The sequence below is a fragment of the Aspergillus pseudodeflectus genome, assembly GCF_044049435.1.
Source record: "Aspergillus pseudodeflectus strain CBS 756.74 chromosome Unknown BJX68scaffold_54, whole genome shotgun sequence".
Taxonomy (NCBI): domain Eukaryota; kingdom Fungi; phylum Ascomycota; class Eurotiomycetes; order Eurotiales; family Aspergillaceae; genus Aspergillus; species Aspergillus pseudodeflectus.
The window spans coordinates 1-21,704 of NW_027263830.1; the positions used below are offsets into that span (position 1 = coordinate 1).

The 21,704-nt window shown below is 53.3% G+C and overlaps 7 protein-coding genes across 7 annotated transcripts; 5 read left to right on the forward strand and 2 right to left on the reverse strand.

Moving 5' to 3' along the window:
- Positions 1 to 938: 938 nt before the first annotated feature.
- BJX68DRAFT_270869 (bifunctional terpene synthase/polyprenyl synthetase family protein) lies at positions 939 to 3,732 on the forward strand (the record flags this gene model as incomplete). Its single annotated transcript, XM_071046800.1, has 9 exons — positions 939 to 1,233; positions 1,274 to 1,595; positions 1,656 to 2,430; positions 2,496 to 2,650; positions 2,716 to 2,879; positions 2,954 to 3,055; positions 3,123 to 3,180; positions 3,242 to 3,335; positions 3,409 to 3,732. The coding sequence occupies 9 exons, from the start codon at positions 939 to 941 to the stop codon at positions 3,730 to 3,732; spliced, it is 2,289 nt and encodes a 762-aa protein (XP_070894797.1).
- Positions 3,733 to 4,436: 704 nt separating this feature from the next.
- On the forward strand, positions 4,437 to 5,813 carry BJX68DRAFT_244991 (ankyrin repeat domain-containing protein). The gene is made up of 2 exons (XM_071041421.1): positions 4,437 to 4,484; positions 4,544 to 5,813. Exon 2 carries the CDS (start codon positions 4,635 to 4,637, stop codon positions 5,550 to 5,552), a length of 918 nt encoding a protein of 305 aa, XP_070894798.1. The 5' UTR covers positions 4,437 to 4,484; positions 4,544 to 4,634; the 3' UTR covers positions 5,553 to 5,813.
- Positions 5,814 to 7,144: 1,331 nt separating this feature from the next.
- Positions 7,145 to 9,061, reverse strand: BJX68DRAFT_244992 (MFS maltose permease MalP). Its single transcript, XM_071041422.1, has one exon. It carries the CDS (start codon positions 8,906 to 8,908, stop codon positions 7,304 to 7,306), a length of 1,605 nt encoding a protein of 534 aa, XP_070894799.1. The 5' UTR covers positions 8,909 to 9,061; the 3' UTR covers positions 7,145 to 7,303.
- Positions 9,062 to 9,416: 355 nt separating this feature from the next.
- On the forward strand, positions 9,417 to 11,335 carry BJX68DRAFT_244993 (glycoside hydrolase family 13 protein). The gene has a single exon (XM_071041423.1). The coding sequence runs from the start codon at positions 9,461 to 9,463 to the stop codon at positions 11,195 to 11,197; it is 1,737 nt and encodes a 578-aa protein (XP_070894800.1). The 5' UTR covers positions 9,417 to 9,460; the 3' UTR covers positions 11,198 to 11,335.
- A 54-nt stretch (positions 11,336 to 11,389) lies between these two features.
- On the forward strand, positions 11,390 to 13,002 carry BJX68DRAFT_244994 (Zn(II)2Cys6 transcription factor). Its single transcript, XM_071041424.1, has one exon. The coding sequence runs from the start codon at positions 11,407 to 11,409 to the stop codon at positions 12,823 to 12,825; it is 1,419 nt and encodes a 472-aa protein (XP_070894801.1). The 5' UTR covers positions 11,390 to 11,406; the 3' UTR covers positions 12,826 to 13,002.
- Positions 13,003 to 14,561: 1,559 nt separating this feature from the next.
- Positions 14,562 to 15,931, forward strand: BJX68DRAFT_168488 (LLM class flavin-dependent oxidoreductase). The gene has a single exon (XM_071037011.1). The coding sequence runs from the start codon at positions 14,786 to 14,788 to the stop codon at positions 15,872 to 15,874; it is 1,089 nt and encodes a 362-aa protein (XP_070894802.1). The 5' UTR covers positions 14,562 to 14,785; the 3' UTR covers positions 15,875 to 15,931.
- A 773-nt stretch (positions 15,932 to 16,704) lies between these two features.
- On the reverse strand, positions 16,705 to 21,005 carry BJX68DRAFT_270876 (ankyrin repeat-containing domain protein; the record flags this gene model as incomplete). Its single annotated transcript, XM_071046801.1, has 5 exons — positions 16,705 to 19,081; positions 19,133 to 19,742; positions 19,791 to 20,184; positions 20,244 to 20,399; positions 20,451 to 21,005. 5 exons carry the CDS (start codon positions 21,003 to 21,005, stop codon positions 16,705 to 16,707), a joined length of 4,092 nt encoding a protein of 1,363 aa, XP_070894803.1.
- Positions 21,006 to 21,704: the final 699 nt, after the last annotated feature.

The window sequence follows — 21,704 nt, forward strand, 5'->3', positions numbered from 1 at the left end:
AATCCCCATTCCGTCCGAGCGACGGCCGGTTGGAACTAAAATGTACTGGTGAAGTCAAAGCGTGCAAGCCATATCGGGACTTTCGCCACTCGAAATGATTGAATGCCTCTAATATTTGACTGGCGCTCCTCGGAGGATACTGTGGCCATCCGCTCCCCACCCGGCCTGAATAGCAATCTTTTGGCGTGATATCAAACCGGGAAGACGAGTGGGGGACAGCCCTATCGTGTCCGTGGAGAGACCCCTGACGGTTCAGCAACAAGAGATGACACGGCTGCAAATTCCCATTTGGAGATAAGCAGACATGCCATGTACGACCTTCCGACTACGGGGTTTATAGCGGAATATTGATTTGTCTACGGCGGGTGTCCGGCTCAGTCCGTAGTTGTGATTTGGACCACCTGCATCAATGCCGCAAACCGACCGTGTACATGGATGTATCACCAACGAGAACCCCGAGATAGGTTCAGCGGGGCCGGTAAGCGATAGGAATGGTATCCTCGCCAGAATATTGCTGGAGCTCTGATCCCAAAGCATCCTGCTGCATGGTCCACACGTTGGCTTCGATTGGACAAAAGGCCATAATCCATCTTTCGGCTGGCACTGGCCCAGACCTGAGATTTGCTGTTGTGAGGCAAGGGTCTGAGAGCAATCGGTCATCAGACTCAGGGCGCCAGGGATAATCCCCATGGTCAGGATTGCAAGAACAAGAAACAAAGGGTGTCGGCGTAAGCACGACAAGGATACGACTTGCTGGTCAAGAAGAGACGGACGAAGCAAGGTTTTGAGTCTATCAGCTGCATAGTCAAGTTTACAAGTTTTTTCTTTGCCCCATAGGCCTCTACGGCATGGGCGCCTATATCAATGCCCCATCGCCATCGAGCGAGCCCAGCACACTGACCGGATTCTACAGGGCCTCTTCCCACAATATCAGAGCCATGGCAGACAACATCCTGGATGATGAGCTGTTCCCCAGCTCTATTCAGATTGACCCGGAGGTGGTGATGAAGACATGCGGGTCACGTCTGATGGTCCGGCTCAGTCGGCATGAGGCGATCGCCGTCAAGGCCATGGACGATTTCAAGAGAGACTGGGCGGCCATTGGCGGCAAGCCATTTTATGGCTGCACCGGTGGTGATGGGCACAATCTGGCTTCTCTCGGCCTTCCAGAGAGTCTTCCGGACCGCACTTATGATTTCATGCGCTACACCGAGTACTATTTTGCAATTGATGGTACGTCACGAAGGAAAGACCTGGCACTGATTCTGGCTAGAAGCTAATCAGCCCCCGGGGGCATCGCAAACAGATTCGCTTGTTGAGCTCGAGGCTGAGGAGGTGCAGAAGATCAATGACGCGATGATGGAGATTCTGCCAGGCGAGTACACCAGCACGTCCAACGTGACGAACTGGAAGAGTGCGGAGCGGCAGATGCTGGCGGAGATCTCCATGAGCCTCGTCGAGCGGGATCGCAAAAGGGCATATGCGTTCCTCAAGGCCACCCAGCGCTACCACAACTTCAACAATCTCCGCAAGGACTTCAGTACATATACCTGGGACCAATGGTGCCGCCGGCGCTGGGAGGACGGGGATAGTTAGTATGTATCAGACGCTTTGCAGTGTACTATCCTTTTTTTTTGGAGTCTAACGGTTGACAGCGCATTCCTCGCGTCAATCCCGTACTTCTGCGGCCTCGACCTGACGCAGAAGGACTTTGATGAGACGCTTATGCCCATCGCCTGGCCCGGGATGATGTGCACCCTGCTCACAAACGATCTCTACAGCTTCGACCCCGAGGTACACACCGAGTTTCTCGGCGACAACTTCTTCAACGCTGTCTGGTACTGGATGAAAGCTCTGGACATCACCGTCACGGAAGCCAAGGTTGTCCTGTTCGACAAGATCAAGGGATGGGAGACCAAGTTCCTGGACGCCAAGACAGAATTTCTGGCTTCCCATCCTGATGCGCCCCTCGACTTCCGAAAGTACCTCGCGTACGTCGAGTGCATGGTCGCTGGCAACTGGTTCTGGCACGGCACGAATCCGCCCCGGTATGCGCTTTGGATGAACTTTGCTGAGTCTGGAAGGAGGATGGTCGTCATCAATGATCCCGCCAAGTACGATCCGGACACCGCCAAATGCGGGACCTTTATCGAGATCGAGCCGACCAAGGGTGATACAACCAAGGCTCAAGGCGCAGTAATCAGCAGTGGGAAAGCCGATGATGCTCCAGCAGAGGATCCAACGACCTATAGTGCAACCCTCGATGATGGAACAGCCAAGGGTACAGCGGCCAATGCTACAGTCAATGGACCAACGACCAGTGGAGCAGCAACCAATGGCGCAACAACCAACGGTGCAGCGGCCACGCCCAATGGTACAGTCAACGGCGCAGCATTGAAAGGTAATCCTCATAGTGCCCATAGCCAAGAGGTGAGCAAGTCGAACCACTAAGCACGAAAAAAACACCACAGCAGTATTGCTCACGGTAGAGACAGATTGTCTTCGCCCCCATCGAGTACCTGAGGTCCATGCCGTCGAAAGGCGTGCGCACAGTAATGATCAACGCGCTGGATGTGTGGTGCAGCGTCCCTCCGAGCTCTCTCGTCCGCGTCGAGAATGTCATCTCCGCTCTGCACGACGCCTCTCTAATGTCAGCCAGGCACCATGCCTCCCACCGTCAAAAGTAGTCATTCTAATATTCGGGGTCTTATTTAGGTTCGATGATATTGAGGACCGTTCACCCATGCGCCGTGGGCTTCCTTCCACGCATGCAGCTTTCGGGGTCTCGCAGACGATCAACTCGGCGAACTTTCTGTATGCCCTGGCTTTGTCTCAAGCGATCGAGCTACCGAATCCCAAGTCCATTCATGTGTTTTCCGGTATGTAAAGCGGTTCATGTCTAGCCCTTGTTTCCTCTTGATTTATTTCTTGTATCTAACTGACGTGACAAAAGAGGAACTCCAGACCATGCACATTGGGCAGGCCGCGGACCTCGAATGGACGCATTCCAGGCATTGCCCCACAGTCGAAGAATACAAGACCATGGTTCAGAACAGTGAGACGAATCCTCCCTCGATTACGTACCCCACAGTGCGATTTGAGCTAACCGCTGCGATCCTGAGAAACCGGGGGCCTTTTCCGCATGCTGGCCGGGCTCCTGTGCTCTGAAGGACAGGCAGTGTGAGTGATAAGCCCTTACAAGTAAACTCTTTGCAGTATTTCGGACTGACAACTACACCAGATTGGTATCCAAGCAAGACCTCCTTGGCCTTATGACGATGCTGGGCGAGTATTTCCAGGTGAGGGATGACTACATTAATCTGTGCTCCAGCGAGGTACGCGTCCCTTCCTCACCACCCAGAACCAAAACCCACGGGGATAAGCTTTGCTAACCGTATCTACCTGCAGTACCACTCCCAAAAGGGCTTCTGCGAAGACCTCGACGAGGGCAAATTCTCTCTCCCACTCATCCACCTCCTTACGCACACGAAACGCCTGCATCTGCTCGAGAGCCTGCTTTGCGAATGCGCATACCGTGGCAATGGGATGACGCTGGCGATGAAGCAGCTGGTCTACAAGGAGATGGAGAACTCTGGAAGCCTTGATTTCACCAAGCGGCACCTGGTAGAGCTGGAGTCGATGATCCTGCGCCAGATGGCGGCCCTGGAGCAGCAGGCCGGAGCGAAAAATTATGTGCTTCGTCTCGTCTTTGATAAGCTGAGGGTTGAATGAGACGTGGGAATTTTTCCCTTCTGTAATGGCGGGTGGATGCAGAGCTGCTTTTGGAGTGGTTTTCTCTTTTTTGTGCCTGTGTGTCTCTCCCTTTATTTTTATTCTTTTTATTTTTTTGGACGATATGATTTTTGTAAACGTCCGAATTGTTTCTCTCTTTGCTTGCACTTAATAAATTACCAGTTAGCAGAATGCCCTATATCCAAGTAAACAATGTAAAAGTAATCTTCATCCTTTGAAAAGTGGTTCGCGTGCCGCAGACTTGGTTCGGCCAATAGGGCCTCTTGATGTATATTTGTTGTTTGCAAAAAGCGGGGAAATCATGGGTCCTTTTTCTCGACTTTTGTGCACACTTCCAGTTGGTGATCACGTGATGCCTGCTCCTGATGTTTTTGATTAAGTACTTCTATCCTAACTAATATATCTTTAATATATTCGCTTCCTGCAAGCTGCTGCAGTTGTCCTTGTCCTTCTTCTAGTGGCTCTTTTGTTCTTCTATGAAGGCGCTGGCACAACAACGGCAATTGATGGGTAACATGCTGGGTCATTCAAACTTGACCTTGGCAGCAGACCCTTAGCGTGAGAAAACAGAGCAAACACAGTAAATATAGCCAAGGTCTAGAAAACTTTTGCTAGTTTTAAAAGGCCATGTCAGTAGTGCAGGCAGATCATCAAGGCTAGTCTGGACCAGCACTTCGGGGACTCTGCTTCCTGCGCGCGGCGCAGTGCACTAGCTGAGTCGGCCGTTGTTAGTACGTATACACACTGTATGATTACCGTCATCTTGGTTCAATGCTCATCTTGACATTTGATCGTTACGAACGAGAATTGCCTCCTGCCAACGCCAAGTTTTTTCAGACCAACGCTAAACGAGCCACCATTTCCCCTCATTTCTAAGTCATATGTTGTCTTGTCGTCTCATCAGCCATCATTACCCCACGACAAAGAAAGTAGGTCGTTTGAAAATCTCCAAATATATTGCCTATTTCGATTATCCAGCCATCAAAATGCACATCGTCAAAGGGACCACCTACAGCGACGAGATCCGGGGTATATGTCGCCAAAACAGCCGTGAGGCCCTGGAAGAATTCATCCAGCAAAACCGGGAAACAGATCCAGACTACTCCCCGCCTCTCCGCAAATTGTTACTCGGCGCTACAGACAGCCGAGCAGATAATATCGCAGCCTACTGCCTGGAGAATGGGCAGGTGGCTTATGATGCAGTCATGACTTCAGTGGTAGTCAATGACTCCTTTGCCGTGTACCGTTTGATAGTCGAGCATAAGGCAGTTGACATTAATTACGTTGTGCCTTGGTATGGCGATATTCTTGGTGTGAAGGCCGCCGGCAACCAGCTTGACTGGGTGAAATTCTGCCTTGAACATGGCGCAGACCCAAATCGCAACCTTGTCGGTGAGTATCTGAGTGCACTGTCATGTGCTGCTTCCACAGGGAGCATCCAGATGGTGGACTTGTTACTTCAGCATGGAGCGCGGCTGAAGGGCAGTAATGCGATTGTTGAGGCAGCAATTTATGGGAACCTGGAAATGGTGAAACATCTTCTCTCGAAGGGGGCTGATATCGATGAAGTCGGGATCGAGGGCCCGGCCGGTGATGAATGTTATGATGATATGGGAAGCCCCCTTCACCAGGCCGCTATGGAGGGACATACTAGGCTGGCGCTTTTCTTGATTGATGCAGGAGCCAATATCCATCTTAAGAATCCTGTGGGACGCACCGCAGAAGACATCGCTCTAGAAAAGGATCATACAGAGATCCTTGAAGCTTTACGCCGGAAATTGCGCACGGCGAAGGAATGACTCTTTATCGACAGTCCACTGTACTTCAATCAGTCAACTATTCCTACAGATCCTAAGGTCGACTACCGTTGAGAGCGTGGGTTTGCTTGAGTTGGAATGTGGAAGATCGCGTCCCATCTCGCAGTGGTCCAGAGACCCTCTCCAGTATATATTCTGTTTCTGTGATTATACAATTCCTTTGATGTGTCTATTTTCGAGTAAAGCGATTATTTCATCGCGCTACCTGCATTCTCGTACAAACCTACTTACCGGAGAATGAAGCTCTTTATGAAGTAAATATCCTCATGGAACTTTGCCCAAGACAAACTAAACCCAAACAACTGTATGATTCCTGATAGAAGCGCCCCTCGATGAAACAGAAAATTTACAATTTGGCACCGCGCTGACCAGAGAAAAAAGGATGCTTGGTGGTGGGCATTATTCTCTCCAACTCTTTTTGCAATCTTTGATACCACCGAGACTCTCGTGCCAACAGTCACGGAGGAGCATATATTACTTTGGGGGTGGATTCACAGCTTTACTCTGTTTCAATCCTCCTGCATATAATCCAATAATCCGAGCACTACGTCAGCAGTTCGGGCTTGGCGGGTGAATTTTAGAGGGCTTCAGGCCCTGCAGGCGAAAGACTAAAGGGAGGCGCGAGCGCTAAATAGGACAAGTTAAAAAAAAAATAGCAGCAAAAACATACAACAGTAGGGATTCGCATGTGGTCACCCACCATACTACTAACCTACCGGCGTGTGGCTTAAGTACGGCTGAGCGGACGGGAAGCCCTGTTCTCCACACCCTGTGGTCGTATGTGCTAGAAGTACCGAATTAACGGGTGATATGCAGCCCCACTCACGAATATTTAATTGAAATAGACCTGCAACGGGGAGTGTTAGAAAGCTATCCGGTGTTGCATGAAAACCTGAGGGTATCGGTGCTTAGATTCAACTGGTTTTAGCGACATTTAAGCTTATTCTATGCTCATATTCAAGTAAGGAATTGGCGTGGAAGATTTGGAGTTTTGGTACCCGGCAAGATATATATCTCTCTCCTCGCACTATCCACCAAAAATAACCCAGAGCAAACCTGAATTACACGAACAATAAATTTTTTTAAATGATATATAGAAACATAGAGCCTGCGTATATTTGAGAGAACCATTGTTCTCCAGATTCCCGACTGCCCAGCCATATGTTGGAGGTTTAGTCAAATCCTCATTGCAGGCGTCGAGCCACACGCTTTCCCCAAGCCATGAACGATCAAGTGGGTAAAATCCCACTTTATCCTAGGCCTGCAATTGCCTCTATGGAATGTCGCTGTCGTTAGTAGACTTTAGACTTCTCGTTTTGTTGTAGACGACATTAAGATAAATGACGAGTGAAGGACTTTGATGAACTACGACGGTATGGAGATACATGCAAATAAGGAAGTTCTTCGTTGTTAAAGAGGCTCCGAGCGAGAGGTGAAGTTCCTATCGAGGCCATGAGCGGTCCTTCGCTCCTTCCTCAACAGTATGATATGATTCCCAGCGCAACCCCGGCGGCACCAAAGGCAATAGAATCATTCTACGATCGGAAAAAGCAATGCGATAGGAGATCGTAGTAGGCCATCATTCCCTCCATTTGGGTATAAATTACGTGCTATAGACGAGGTAAAGATAGCTAGATAAATAAGCCACGATACTTCCACAGACCAACCACTCTCCACCTCCCAACTCTCCAGCCACCAGGGCATTCAGCATCAAGCCAGTACCAGTACAGCACCTAAGCCATGGGCTCCCCCTTCTCCTGCGGGGCACCTTCAACCAACCCGGTCTCGGCCGTCTTAAACTGCCTCGTGCGGACCTTGCGCTCAAACAGAATATCCAACTCCGCATAGGAGCGCCCCTTGGGCTCGGGAAGCCGGAAGAACGACCAGGTCAGACACATGATGCACAGGCCGCCCCAGAAGAAGCCCGACTTGCCACGCCAGTTCCACGCGTCCACGTTCAACATGTAAGGAATGATGATTCCCGTAACCAGGTTCAGGATGTTGTATGTGTTTCGGGCGAGGACGACGGTCTTGGTGCGCAGGCGTGTGGACGGCATTTCGGAGACGAGACTGAAGCAGACGGGGCCGACGGTGCTGTCGTAGACGAATGTGTACACGAGGAGGAGGGAGCCGGTTGCCCAGGAGAGGGCCGAGGAGGATGCGGGGATGCTGATGAAGCCCATGACCATGAGGATGCAGGCGAGGAAGCCGAGGCCGCCGACGTAGAGCGTGCGGCGGCCGAAGTAGGTCATTGCTGTCCACGAGGCGAAGGTTCCGACTACGCCGATGGCATACTGGATGAGCGACATGGTGAAGGACATGGAGACGTCGAGGCCGGCGCGCTGGTAGAAGACGGTCGAGTAGCCCATTAGACCGGAGCCGCAGAGAGACTGCGCGGCCCAAACGCAGCAGGCGATTTCGGTCCGGCGGAGGTCGACGCCGCGGAAGCAGTCGAGGTAGGATGTTCCCGTTTGAGCCTGTTCCTCGAGGGCATTTGTATACTGGATCATCGAGACGGTTTCGTGGGGGTTGAAGTGGGGCGAGGAGGTATCGGCGAGGCGCTTGAGCGATTCGATGGCGTCTTGCTGGCGGTCTTTCCGGATGAGCCACCACGGACTCTCGGGGGCGAGCCAGACGCCAATGAAAATGGGAACGGGCCACACCCATTGGATGGCAAAGGGGATCCTGTAGGCCCATTCGTCTGTGCGGCTCTGCAGACCCTTGAGGATGCCCGAGGCGATGAGCTGGCCGAGCACCCAGCAGAGGTTGACGTAGGTGGTGAGGTATGCGCGCAGGGAGACGGGGCACACTTCCGAGGCGTAGGTCACGGTCAAGGTCTGGTACACTCCGAGGGGAATACCCATGAAGAGCTCGCCGACGACGAGGACCTGGACGTTGGGGGCGAAGAAGAGGATAAAGACAAAGCCGACGGTGGCAGCGAGACAGGCCATCAAGGTGCGGCGGTATCCAAAGCGCTCAGAGACAATACCGTTGAGGAACAGACCGATAATCTGACCGCAGCTCATGGCGTTGGTCATGCCGGCTTGCCACTTGGCTTCGAGACCGTAGGTGCCGTCGGACATGAGCTGGCCGTATTTCTTGTTGAATTCGGGGTAGGCGAAGAAGGAACCGATCAGCACGACGTCGTAGCCTTCCATGATGATGGCGCAGGACATGAGGATGGACCAGGCGACGGCCTTGCGATAGGTCTTGAGGGCCTGCAGGGCAGTCATGCTGTGTTCCTTGTCGAGGGCGGCCTGTGCCTCGGCGCTGGCAACGAGGCCAGAGGCATGAGGAGTGGCCTCGTCGTGGACGGCGGCGGACTTTTCGATCTCCATTGCGAAGTGGGAGTCAGGGGCAAGGATGGTTCACAATTGAGAGGGGGTGAATTGATTTTCCATCGCAGAAACTCTCGGGTTTATATAGACGGGTCGGAGGGAGGCCCGTCGTGTGGTCAGACAGGGTTGTTGAAGGCGCCGGGGCTGGAATCCTTTTGCGGGCAGATGTCGGGGAAGCTTTTGTGAGTTTGAGCTCGGCTGGAGTCAAATCCCCGGATTTTGCTGCAACGCGGAGGGAAAATTGGCTGCCAGGGCCACCAAGCGAGGTGAGCTGATGAATATCATTGGCCACATGTCGGCCCGACAGTTTGTGGAGCTCCCCTCGGCGGCGCTCTAATGCAGCCCCCACTTTAGTTGGGTTCGTCTGATGAGGAGGTGCACCCCGACGCCGACACTGAAACTCCGAGTGGCGCGCACTCGGTCCGACATTGAGCCAATGTAACGTTGAAATGTATCTGCCCGGTCGATCTCGACCGGGCCCAGGATATATATCGCCCAACTCAGTCCCCAGGGTGCAATCGGCCCATTCTCCCTTTTATCCCTCTCGTGACCATGGCCTCCCCCGTCGAAAAGTGGTGGAAGAATTCCATCGTCTACCAGATTTACCCCGCAAGCTTCAAGGACTCCAACGGCGATGGCATTGGTGACATTCCGGGCATCATCTCCCAGCTCGACTACATTGCCAGCCTGGGGGTAGATGTCGTCTGGATCTGTCCCATGTACGACAGTCCCCAGCATGACATGGGCTACGACATCTCCGACTATGAAAAGGTCTACCCTCCCTATGGTACGGTCGCAGATATGGAAACCCTGATCAAAGCCTGCCACGAGCGCGGCCTCCGAATCATCCTCGACCTCGTCGTCAACCACACCTCGAACGAACACCAATGGTTCAAGGACTCGCGCTCCTCCAAGACCAACCCCAAGCGAGACTGGTACATCTGGCGACCAGCGAAATATGATAAATACGGAAACCGCATGCCACCAAACAACTGGCGCGCCATCTTTGGTGGTAGCGCTTGGGAGTGGGACGAGCAGACGCAGGAATATTACCTGCACTTGTTCTGCGTGGAGCAACCAGATCTCAACTGGGAGAACCCCGAGGTTCGCCAGGCGGTGTATACATCTGCGATGGAGTTTTGGCTGCAAAAGGGTGTCGACGGCTTCCGAGTGGATACTGTCAACATGTACAGCAAGGACCCGGCGTACCCAGACGCGCCAGTCACCAGCCCACAGTCAGATACCCAGGTGGCCTTTTCGCTATTCTGCAACGGGCCCCGTATCCACGAACACATCAGGGAGATGAATGCGGTGCTGGCCAAGTACGACGCGATGACCGTCGGTGAACTCGCACAAACACCTACGATGGAGGGCGTGCTCCGCTATGTGTCGGCGGCCGAGAAGCAACTCAACATGGTCTTCTCCTTCGACGTGGTCGACCTCGGCATGGGCAAGGACTACAAGTTCCTGACCGAAGTCCGCGACTGGAAGTTGCCGGAGCTCAAGACCGCGTTTCAGCGCACACAGAACATTGTCAACGGGACCGATGGCTGGACCACGGTCTTCCTGGAGAACCATGATCAAGCGCGCTCCATCTCTCGCTTCGGCTCAGACAAGACACCAGAACTCCGGGACGCTTCAGCAAAGATGCTTGCCATGATGCAAAGTACTCTGTCGGGCACACAGTTTGTCTACCAAGGACAGGAGATTGGCATGGTCAACGTTCCGGAATCCTGGTCGTTTGAAGAGTACAAGGACGTCGACAGCACCAACTACTACCACATGGTGCGAGAGCTGACAAACAACAACCCCGAGGACATGAAGAAGGCCATGCAGGCGATGCAGCATCTCGCTCGGGACCACGCTCGAATCCCGATGCAGTGGAGCGCAGAGCCGAATGCGGGATTCACATCTGCGACCGCGAAGCCCTGGATGCGTGCTCACGACAACCATACCGAGGTCAATGTGGAAGCGCAGGAAAAGGACGCGTCGTCTGTCTTGTCCTTTTGGAAGAAGATGATGCGCCTGCGCAAGGAGTATGCGGATCTTTTGGTGTTTGGGGTGTTTGAGCTCCTGGACGAGCAGAACGGGGAGGTGTTCAGTTACCTGAAGACATCCAAGGACCGGCGTATGTTAGTAGCTTTGAATTTCACCGAGGCACCGCAACCACTTGTGCTGCCCGAGGGGGTGGAAGAGAAGGAACTGAAGTTGGTGGTCAGCAGTGCTGGCGAGAACAGCCAAGGGGAGCTCAAGGCGTTTGAGGGAAGAGTCTACGAGGTCTTCGCCTAAAGTCAAAGTTCGGTAGTTGTCTATAACAAATCGCCCAGTGGCGGAGGAGTATCTCAATCTGGATTAGCGCGTTTCATCGTACGACCACTAGAGCCGAAGTAGAGTAGTGCGCTCCAAAAGAGAATAGCTCACCCCGCATTTATATCTTCGTCTCACGTTGCCGGCCGGTTCCCCAGTCTCTGCTGATTTCTTCCCTGGATAGCGTTGCAATGGAACCACGCCGCAAGCACCAAGTTTCAAAGGCCTGCGACCCCTGTCGCCGCCGCAAAGTGCGCTGCAACGGCCAGCAGCGCTGTCAGCAGTGCGAACATCTCGGGCTGCGATGCACTTACACCGACAACCAGAGTGCGCGATCTCGCAAGAATGCGCTGCGACGGGGCACGCTCATCTCGGCGTACAAAATACCCTCCAGCTCCACGACCCTCGCACAGGTTGTTGGACCCGCCTCTCCCCCAGATCTGTCTGTCCCACTGTCGACTGCGTATCTTCACAGTCTCATTCCCAAATACATGGCGTATGTGTACCCCTTTAACCCGATCATGACGGACGAGGAGATCCGGGATTCGATACGGAAGATGGACTCGGATAGGGATCACGCGGCCTTTATCCACGCCTTCACAGGAGTCACCGTCGACCTTACGCAGTCAAATCTGGCGGCGTCACAAGTGTCAGAGCAAATCCACGAACTCACGCGTCGAGCGATTGAGCTCCGCACACCTTTCGTCCCAGGGGTCCGCCCGTCGATTCTGCGGGCTATCACGAGTATATATATCCAAATGTGCTACATGAGCCTGGGCCAGCACGACCTGGGCTTCTTCTATCTCCGAGAGGCCCTGAGCATGATTCATCTTCTCCGCATCGAAGACAAAACTCTCATGGCGTCCCTTGATCTCGCCGAGCGCTCCCGGCGTCAGCGCCTCTACTGGCTCTGCTTCATCCACGAACGATTCATCTCCATCTCCCACTACTCTCCGGCCACCCTCTCCTCGTTCACCCAGTTCCCCGAAGAAGATCCCGGTTTGGATCCGCACATTTCGCAGGGCTGGACGCAGGTAATCAAGACATTCCTCCTCCTTGAACCTACCTTTATCAGCCTTTGGATTGGCGACCGATCGCAGGTCACCGCCGCCTGGGTCGAGCAGAAACACCGCGAGCTCGACGACGATCTCTGGGAACTCGAAGTCTCCATGCTATCTGACCTTCAACAAGCAGACCTGGTTATAACCCGACAGTGGATGCGCACATTGCTCTGGCAGATGGCTATGTCGAACTGCCTCCTGTCATCACACGCGTCCTGCCCGTCGCTCTCCCTCGAAATGCCGCTCGGACTCTCGACCCAGCTGCGCCAGTTCCTGACTCGGATATCGCAAAACACACTCCAGGTCCACGGCTCATCGATTCTGAGCAAGTTACTCGAGATTCTCAATACGATCGCGGATGTCGTCCTTCATGGGCCTACGGTGACGGTGGAAGAGACGACGAGCCGGATCGACGACATTCTCTTCATGAAGGAGGTCATATTTTCGTTTCGCAATTTGCAACAGGTGTCCAGGGATATCCTCACGGAGAAGCTGGCACTGATTTCGGAGCGCTTCTTACATATTGATGGCGTGTGGCAGCTGGTCTAGAAGACCTGGGTGAACTGGGAGGCAACTTGTTTTGATTCTGACGCGCGGCCATTGGTGCCTTACTGCCTGATTTTAAAAATGCTGGTGCCTGAGGCTAGCCGCTTCTGGCTTGGCTCTGAACTCTGGGGGCGGGAACCAAGACCGCAGGCCGTGATTGCTCGGCTGCTCCAACTCGCGCCTTCGCATCCCCTTGTCCTCTTCCTCTCAGATTTCCCCTCTTTCCTTGTTGTGTCGCCCGCTGCCTCGCTTTAACTACTTTATTTATGACGGGGTTAGGACGCTGTTCATGTGTGCCTCTGTCTCCCAGCCAGAACCGCCCAGCGAAGATGACGTCATTTCTCCGGATCTCCTGAGAGCAGTCTGCTTAATCCAGGTACCAACACTGCGCCTCGAGACCTGCCCTTAGACTTGCGTTGACGAATATAGCGGGTGTACAGAGGATATAGGGCTCGTCGGGAACTTCAAGGGCGACAGCTGAGCGCCACAAATCGCTGGGCTCAGGTAAGTCTGGACTGCGAAGGCTTTACTTTCAGAAACTGACTACCCAGGCCGTGGAAGAATCCCAATGGCAACAGCGCCACCGCTCCACAACCCTCCCCTCCTCCTCCCCCGTCATCCAAGCCCATCGCAACTGGACGCAAGCCGTCCGCGTCGCAAAGCTCGCCCGCGGCGACCGCCCCATCAAGAAACCCGACCACCGCCGCAGCGAACCGTTGCCAGAGATGATTGGGAAGACAATGGACCTACAATACTTCCTTGAGATGGTGGATGCAAAACATCGGCATGGGAGTAACCTCCGCAAGTACCACGAGTTTTGGAAAACGACGGACTGCAAGGAGAATTTCTTCTACTGGCTTGACTATGGTGCTGGGAAGGATGTTGAACTTCAGGCGTGTCCGCGGGAGCAGCTGGAGCGCGAGCAGGTACGGTATCTCTCTCGGGAGGAGCGCGTCAAATACCTGGTTACGATTGATCGGATGGGGAGATTTCGCTGGGCGAAGGATGATGAGTTGGTATGGACGAATAATGAGCATTACATGGACACCGAGAATGGCATCATCCCTAGACCTAAAGGAACCGATGCGGGGCCTGGGTCAACCGCTGCCACACACCGGGCTCAGCGGCCATCGGAGTCCTCACGCTCAACCTCGCTGGACGAGGACAGGCGAGATCAGGGCCCTGAAGCCGAAACTGGAGCCAGAAACTTTGTGCATCACAGACATAATATTTTCAAACGATTGCAAGACAAGATCTTTCTTAAAGACGATTGGTGGATTTTTGTAAGTTGGGTTTGCTGCAGAACACGCCGGATCACCAGCGCTGACCATCCTGGCCAGGTTGCCGACCCCTCCTATCGACTATACATCGGAATCAAGAAACGAGGTTCTTTCCAGCACTCATCCTTCCTACGCGGCGGCCGGATCGGAGCAGCTGGTCTGATTAAGATCCGGCACGGGAAGCTCCGCGACCTTGCTCCACTCAGGTCAGTGCTTCGGTCTTGGAAGTCTTGACAATCCGCTAACAGTCGCAGCGGCCACTATCGTCCTCCTTCAGCCAACTTCCATGCATTTGTGCATGCTTTGCGGGAACAGGGCGCGGACCTGTCGCGTGTGTCAATCACGAAACTATATGCAAGCCTCGTCGGCATCGAAGGGTACTTTGGTGCCAAGGACAACGTACACCGAGCCAAAGAGAAGATCGAGCACAAGATAGAGAGTAAACCATCTTGATTTGTAATGTGGAGGGGCACTATCTGAGACAGAGTATGGCTCACGATTATTCATGCCAGTCGGATGTCGCTCTTCCGTGGCTCTTGAAGACGTGATTTCTGTATCTCTGGCATCACTTGCGCGCCGATCACACCATCGCGAGTCATTGGAGTAGCCGACCCCAGAGTACAAGAAGGCTCTCCGTACCCTCGCTACCCCTCATCATCTTGCGCTCAAGTACGAAAGACAAAATGCCGACCGAGTTTATCAGTCTCACGTTCCCAAACCCGTCAACGGAGCTCAACCCGATTCCAAACGCGGCAATCGACCCCGAGTTCCTGAAGCGCTACGCCCGCAACCTCGATGACTATGAATACAATTATACGCTTGTCCCATATGACTCGTCGTACTTCGACCCATGGACCATTGGCGCGACCATCGCTGCTGTGACAAAAAAGCTCAAGATCATCATCGCCCTGCGACCTAACACCCTGTTCCCGACAGTCGCAGCCAAAGCTCTCGCAACGCTGGACCAGCTGAGCTCCGGCCGTGCCGTCGTCCACTTTATCGCCGGCGGCAGTGACGCCGAACAGGCCAAGGAAGGAGACTTCCTCAACAAGCAGGAGCGGTACGAGCGACTGGAGGACTACATCAAGATCCTCCGTCGGGCGTGGGAGTCCGCCGAGCCCTTCGACTGGGACAGCAAGTACTACAAGTTCACGCAGTTCAGCAACCGCGTCCGTCCAGTCAACGGAACGATCCCCGTCTCCGTCGGCGGTTCTTCCGACGACGCCTACCGCATCGGTGGCTCGCTGGCCGACATCTTCGGCCTCTGGGGAGAGCCGCTAAAGGAAACAAAGGAGCAGATCGACCGTATCTACGCCGAAGCCGAGAAAGCCGGGCGTACAGACCGGCCCCGGATCTGGGTGACATTCCGGCCCATCATCGCCGAGACCGATGAACTCGCCTGGGCCAAGGCGCACCGCACCCTGGATGCCCTTCAATCTAACCGCGCCGCTGGACAGGGTAAAGTCCCCGCCAACGCCCCGCCACCGCAAAACGTCGGTTCCCAGCGCCTCCTTGAGATCGCGTCTCGAGGCGAGGTGCAAGATCGCGCACTGTGGTATCCGACCGTCACCGCAACGAATGCGCGCGGCGCATCCACTGCGCTTGTGGGATCGCCGGAGACGATTTCGGACTCGATTCTGGATTATGTTGATTTAGGCGCTGAATTGATTTCTATTCGCGGGTATGATAACCTCTCTGATGCGATTGATTATGGGAGATATGTGCTTCCGCGTGTACGGGAGGCGCTGGCGAAGAGGGGTAGTAGTAGTTGATTGATGATGTTCTCATGGCTGTATAGCAGTGCAATGGCATATCTCATTTTTAAGATACTTGTACATCTCGCTCATATTCCGGGTTTATACACCCCCGTGTCTCGTAGGCTGTCCCATCCGGTTAACCCACTGTAACTAGTAGCTGTTATTGCAGATCTGACCCAGGAGCGAGTCCATTCCTGGCGTCCAGCATCGTAGGCTTCTGCCATGTCATCTGGAGCCACCGCGCAATACGTATGCTTGTCTTTAGAGTAGGTATGGTCGTATCTCAATGCTATACCGCGCCCTGCTTTTCCTTTGGCGCAGTGAAGGAAGCATGCACCCGAGAATTCTCAGATCGTTGTTTAATGTGTGGTCTCTTCTACGAACCTTGAACCATCACACAAACCTGTCAAGCATACTACACTTTCCTAGAACTCTTTCCTGGACTTGATGCTCTCTAAGCCACTAGCTGCGCTTGACATCTAGCGACTGCGCATTTTACTGGATCGACAGGAGTTCCTAGAGCTAGAGGAAGCCGCCGTTGAAATATGCACTTCCTGCTCTACATCCACGCGATATATATCCTATATTTCATAGAAGAAAAACGGACAAAGACAGACCAACATACATAGTCGATTCTATAGTAGTGCTAGCCCACCCGACCTCTATCCCGTGCCTACTTTATAAGTCCTGAGTGCAACGGAACCTGGGAAGATAAGCTGCCCATTGTTATAACCATGACGAGCTCCAAGTTGGGCCGCTGGGCCATTATCAAGGGTTGTGGTCTATAATTACTACATCCTGTCTTCTTTAAGGTATGTTCGAATAAACTAACGCCTAAAGAAGAGCTACGTAACAAGATTGCTACGTTGCCGAAGTATCTCAGCGACCTCTGCCTTGCCCCGCCGCGATGCCTTTTCCATTTCGTCCTCCTTGTCATCAATCAGCTCATCCTCCTCGCCATTACCGTTGTGCAGCTTTAGGTACTTTTTCATCTCATCGTCCCGAAGAGCCGCCTTGGCGGCCTGTAGCGCGGTCCCAAACGTCCCATGTTCCAGTATATGATCCACGCTCGCCCCTAAATCGATCAGGATCTTCACACACTCCACATGCCCGAAATATGCCGCAGTTGCAAGGGCACTTCCACACTTGCCCCACGCAGCTAGACTATAAACTGGTGCGTCAGAATCAGAGGTGAATCTTGTAGGCCAACAGCCGCTAGTTATCGGCTGGTTTGGGCCTGCTCCGGCTTCAATCAAGGACTTGATGAGACCGGGCTGGTTGGTGGCTGCGGCCGCAGCCAGGGGGCTACCGAATGGGGACCCCTGCCCCTCGGTAACATTTGCCCCGGCTTGAATAAGTAGGCTGACGATTCTGTAGTCGCGCCGGAGTATAGCGTATCCAAGGGCGGTACACTGGAACGTCGATTGAGTTGGTAGGGTGACGTTTGCACACGCTTCGTGGATTAGAAATTTGGCGATATCAAAGGCTCCCCGGGCAACCGCGGCCACTAGAGCACTTGCATAATAGCCCGATGGTACTGCAAGGTTCACATCCGCTTGGCCTTCGTCGACCAAAGCCTTGGTCGTGGCGAGGCTTTCCTCCAAAGAATTGGAATAATACCTTGCGTCATATCCTGCAGCTGCCGCTACAAGCGCGGTCCCATAGTCTCCTGATTGTAGTACTAAATCCACCGAAGCACTAGCTTCGTGAATCAAGTAACGAACAATATCAAGTTTATCGTTTCTTGCGGCTGCTATAAGCGCATTGCCAGCCCACCCGTTTTTTACCACCAAATTCACGTTGGCGTGGGCTTCGCCCAGAAGAAACTCGACCATCTTCAGCTTCCCATTGCCGGCAGCCGCTGTAAGAGCGCTCCCATAATCGTCGTCGGATACAGATGTATCAACATCCACCTGAGCTTCGTAGATGAGGTGTTTGACTACAGACAGGTGCCACGCCTCTTGAACAGCGCTCGCGAAAAGCATTGCGTAGATTTTACCCAACAACACCGTGTCTGCATCACACCTCAATTCCCGGATCAGCAAGAGAAATGTTTCACTGGACCGTCGAGCATGATGAAGAATGTCTTCATAGATATCAGCTGGCAGCAGTTTCTGCTCATCGCGACCTAACGCCCTGACCAAAAGCTTGACCATGTCCAGGTTGCATTCCACTGCGGCATGCAACGCTGTTTTGTAAATTATATGCCGCAGTCGTGATATCACTGATGCGCCAGCACTCAAGAGATACTCTGCGACTTCCGCTCTCCCTACATGTGCAGCAGCAGCCAGAGCACTCCCATATCTGGGACAATGTCCATTCACGGGCGCTCCGCGTTGCAGCAGAAATTTGCAAACGGATATTCGATTCGACAGGGCAGCAATAGTCAATGGAACTGCGCGACCTTCTCCTGTCTCGAGAGATCCGAGATCCACTTGGTCCCACCAGTCGCCGAGCGCGGATAGTATGCCGAGAGAACTTACGCAGAGGATCGGCATACACCCTAGTTCAGGTCCAACAAAATATGGGAAGCGATCGTTGAACATATCTTCTGGCGCGCTTGTCCATGGAACTCTTCTCCGGTTTACGAGATCTTTCATGACATCCCAAAACCATCTGCGAAAACTCGCGCTGCCCTCAATTGGACACCCGAGGAACCTCTTCAGTAGTGGAGTGATGGGTAGGATTGCATCCTCCAACTGTGCCGAGCGAACGTGGTGTGGCCAGTGGTGTGTCGCGTAGACTTGCAACGGGTCTCGTGCATTGTCGTCCGATGCGTTCTCCAGCAGGAGTAAACAGATCTCTGCAGCATAAAGATGTGCCTGTCGAAGATCCCAATGGTTCTGTTCGAAATATTCCGCCACCGAGAGATGACAAACGCGCCATACACCGAGCTCCGAGTCAATGCTGAGGAGATTCCGACAGAGGGCTAACAGCGAGTCTTCGTTGATCGCACTGCAGAGGGTAAGATGCTCTCTACCCGGCATGATTCGAATAGCCTCGATAAGTTCGTTTCGACCTAGTGGAGTACAAGCACAAATTACCCACTTCAGAGCACGCTCAGCAAGCTCCCTGTCATGCTGATCCAAGGCTGCGAGCTCGGAATACAGCTCATCATAGGCGGCCTTCAAGCCAATTGGAAGTTTGAGAAGTCGGCTTCGGATCGCTTCGTGGGTGTGGCAGGTCCGCAGTTGGTCCAGTTGCAAAGCCGTCCATTGGAACCTGGCGTATTTTATCAGTGGCTAACTTGGGGGCTAGAATTCGGCGACTTACATTCCATCAGACCGCCTGATGAGCTCCTCGCTAATCACATTCTCCTTCTCCAAAAGAATCGGATTCGACCTACCAAGGTAGCTTATCCGGTCCGTGATGAACTTTGCGATATCGCCTAGGTTGTGTTTTGCATGGATTTCGATATTAGGCTGCCCCTGGAATCGGGCGCGGATATCCTGATCTGGACGGCTTGTAATGAACAGCTTAACGGGATTCGTAGCCTCTGTTTGGACCGAGTACAGCAAATCAAGAAGCTTACTGCGGGACCTCTCATCGCACTCGTCTAACCCATCTAGGATGATCGTGGTTCGGCGATAAAGGTTCACAGACTCTAGAATGATCGCCTTGCAGCTCCCAAAGTCCAATCGTGTTCCCTCTTTTCTTAGCTTCAGACAAGTGGCCCGAAGGGATTTTTGAAACTTGTCTGTCTTGTGGGCTGGGGTAGAAAGTTGCCTGACATAGCTCTGGACCACAGATAGGGGGTCTCTTCGCTCTTGATCGGTCCGGTCGCAGTAGAAGAACGCAAGTCCTTCGTTTGCTGTTGATTGGCGAGTCATCTCCTGAACGTCGTCAATGACTCTGGAAGTAATGTAGGTTTTACCGACACCGGCTACCCTCCGTCAGCATTGCTCGATTTGATTCCTCAGGTGAGACGTACGAGATCCCCACAGCCATGCTACAGAAGCCTTCACACTAGTCTGCCACTCGCGATATCGCTCGTGGTGAAGTAGCCAGTCACAGGTATTGGGCGTTCGATTCTCCCGGACAGCGCGGTGGTGCATCATATACAAGACTTTGGACATCCAATCGAGCAGATCGAGGGACTCTCGCTCTTCCAAGTGCGTGAAGCAGTCCTCCAGGCGCTGATCAATTTGGGCGAGGACAGGGTGAATTTCGTGCAGCTGAGCCATCAAAGTCCCGTCGGCATCAGCACTGCGATGTATTTCGCAGGTCTGAACGGTCCGAGCTATCTCGCTCTCACGGCGATCAAGGTTCGAGAACAGAGTGGACAGTTCATCTGGATGTAGGATTGTTGCAGCAATTTGCGGACGCTGCCTTTAGCAAGTCGATCTGCCGAAAAGGCAATGACCTCTAGTGCAGCTTCGTATACATTCGTAATCGCATCGTGGAGCAACTGCAGCATGTCTCCCGGAATCCTCTCTGGTGTATATACCGTCTCGTAAACGTGGCCGTGGTGGATGACACGAAGAACTCTGTCCACTGTTTCCAGGAGCGCTATCATCTCAGTATCGAATGTTATACTGACCTGGTGATGAGTTAGTCGGGGTGCACTCCAAGATAGTAGTGACTTCCTTACCCTCAAGACGGCCTTAACGACACCCCACGGGGGACCGGCCTCGCGTGGTGCAAACGGGATGACAATGTCTCCAAGCTGTTGCAGCAATTTTGAAATCCTCGCGGCGTACTCTCTTACTGAGATTTCCCGTTCGCCAACCGTGACCTTCCATTGTTTATCCCTGCAGAGCTGCTCCTTTTCCCTTGTAAGCTGGACCAAGTCATCGAGATTAGCGCGGATTGACGTCGAGTCGCGATCCCGGTCGAATCCCATTTGCGACAGCACTCTTTTCCGATCGTCTGGTAACTCGTCGAACGCTCGATGCCATAGGTTGCCGGCTGATGATGAACCGAGAGGACTGGGAGTGGGAGTGGGAGTGGGAGTTGGGAACGTTTGACTCGGTCGCTGGGGCCCATCGACGTCGTCACCCGAACCTTGCCGACTCTTCACTTGGGGCACAGGAAGGACGCCGCCCGGCGCGGTCTTGCTCTTGCCTTGGCGGTCCTTGGAACGTGCCCCTTTAATTCTCGCGCGCAGGCGCGTGAAGTAGGAGGCTCTTTCCGCTTCGGTGTTCATGGCTGGCCTTTTGTGAAGTTGAGCATCGATTCTGAATTAAGATTATCGTCAACTCAGGAGCGGTGCAGGAAAAGTTCTCTGATCTTACAACTGCGTCGATGAGGGGTCTAACGGTCAGCTGATGTGAATGCCTGCAGGGTTGCGTGGTTCTATATTATTGGCTTCGCTACGCGCCATATCCCTGTCACTACGAGCGCTGAAGCAAGCAATCGGGTCCTAGAGTAGCAAAAAAGCAATATACCCGACGAGAGCCGCACAAAGCACCTTACTCGCGACATTCAAGACTATGGCAGCTCCTTTTCATAGCGGATGCAGTCCAGATTAGGACAATTCCTGCCCATCTATTGCAGGAATAGTCGCTGGCAAGGCTCCGTCGAGGGAGAGCGTGGACTCAATTTCGAGTTACCTCCGACGAAGGGTGTGATGAGATGGGCGGGGGAGTTGTGGTAACCTAAAATGTGGTCGCTCGTTCCTAAATTCAGGTTCGCGAGGCTGGAGTCAGGATCATTCCCTCCCTCCAGGCTCGCTGTTCACTCTCAAGATTTGGCCGTTCCACTTGTGCGTTTGAGCCCCGTCTATTAACGAGATGAAGAAAGTTCAGATGATTTCATTTTTAAAACGTGTCCCTTGAGATTTGTCTCTTCCGGACTCTGCCCGGAGCTTCTACGGCGGTGATGACTGTACAATCGCCACCGCCAC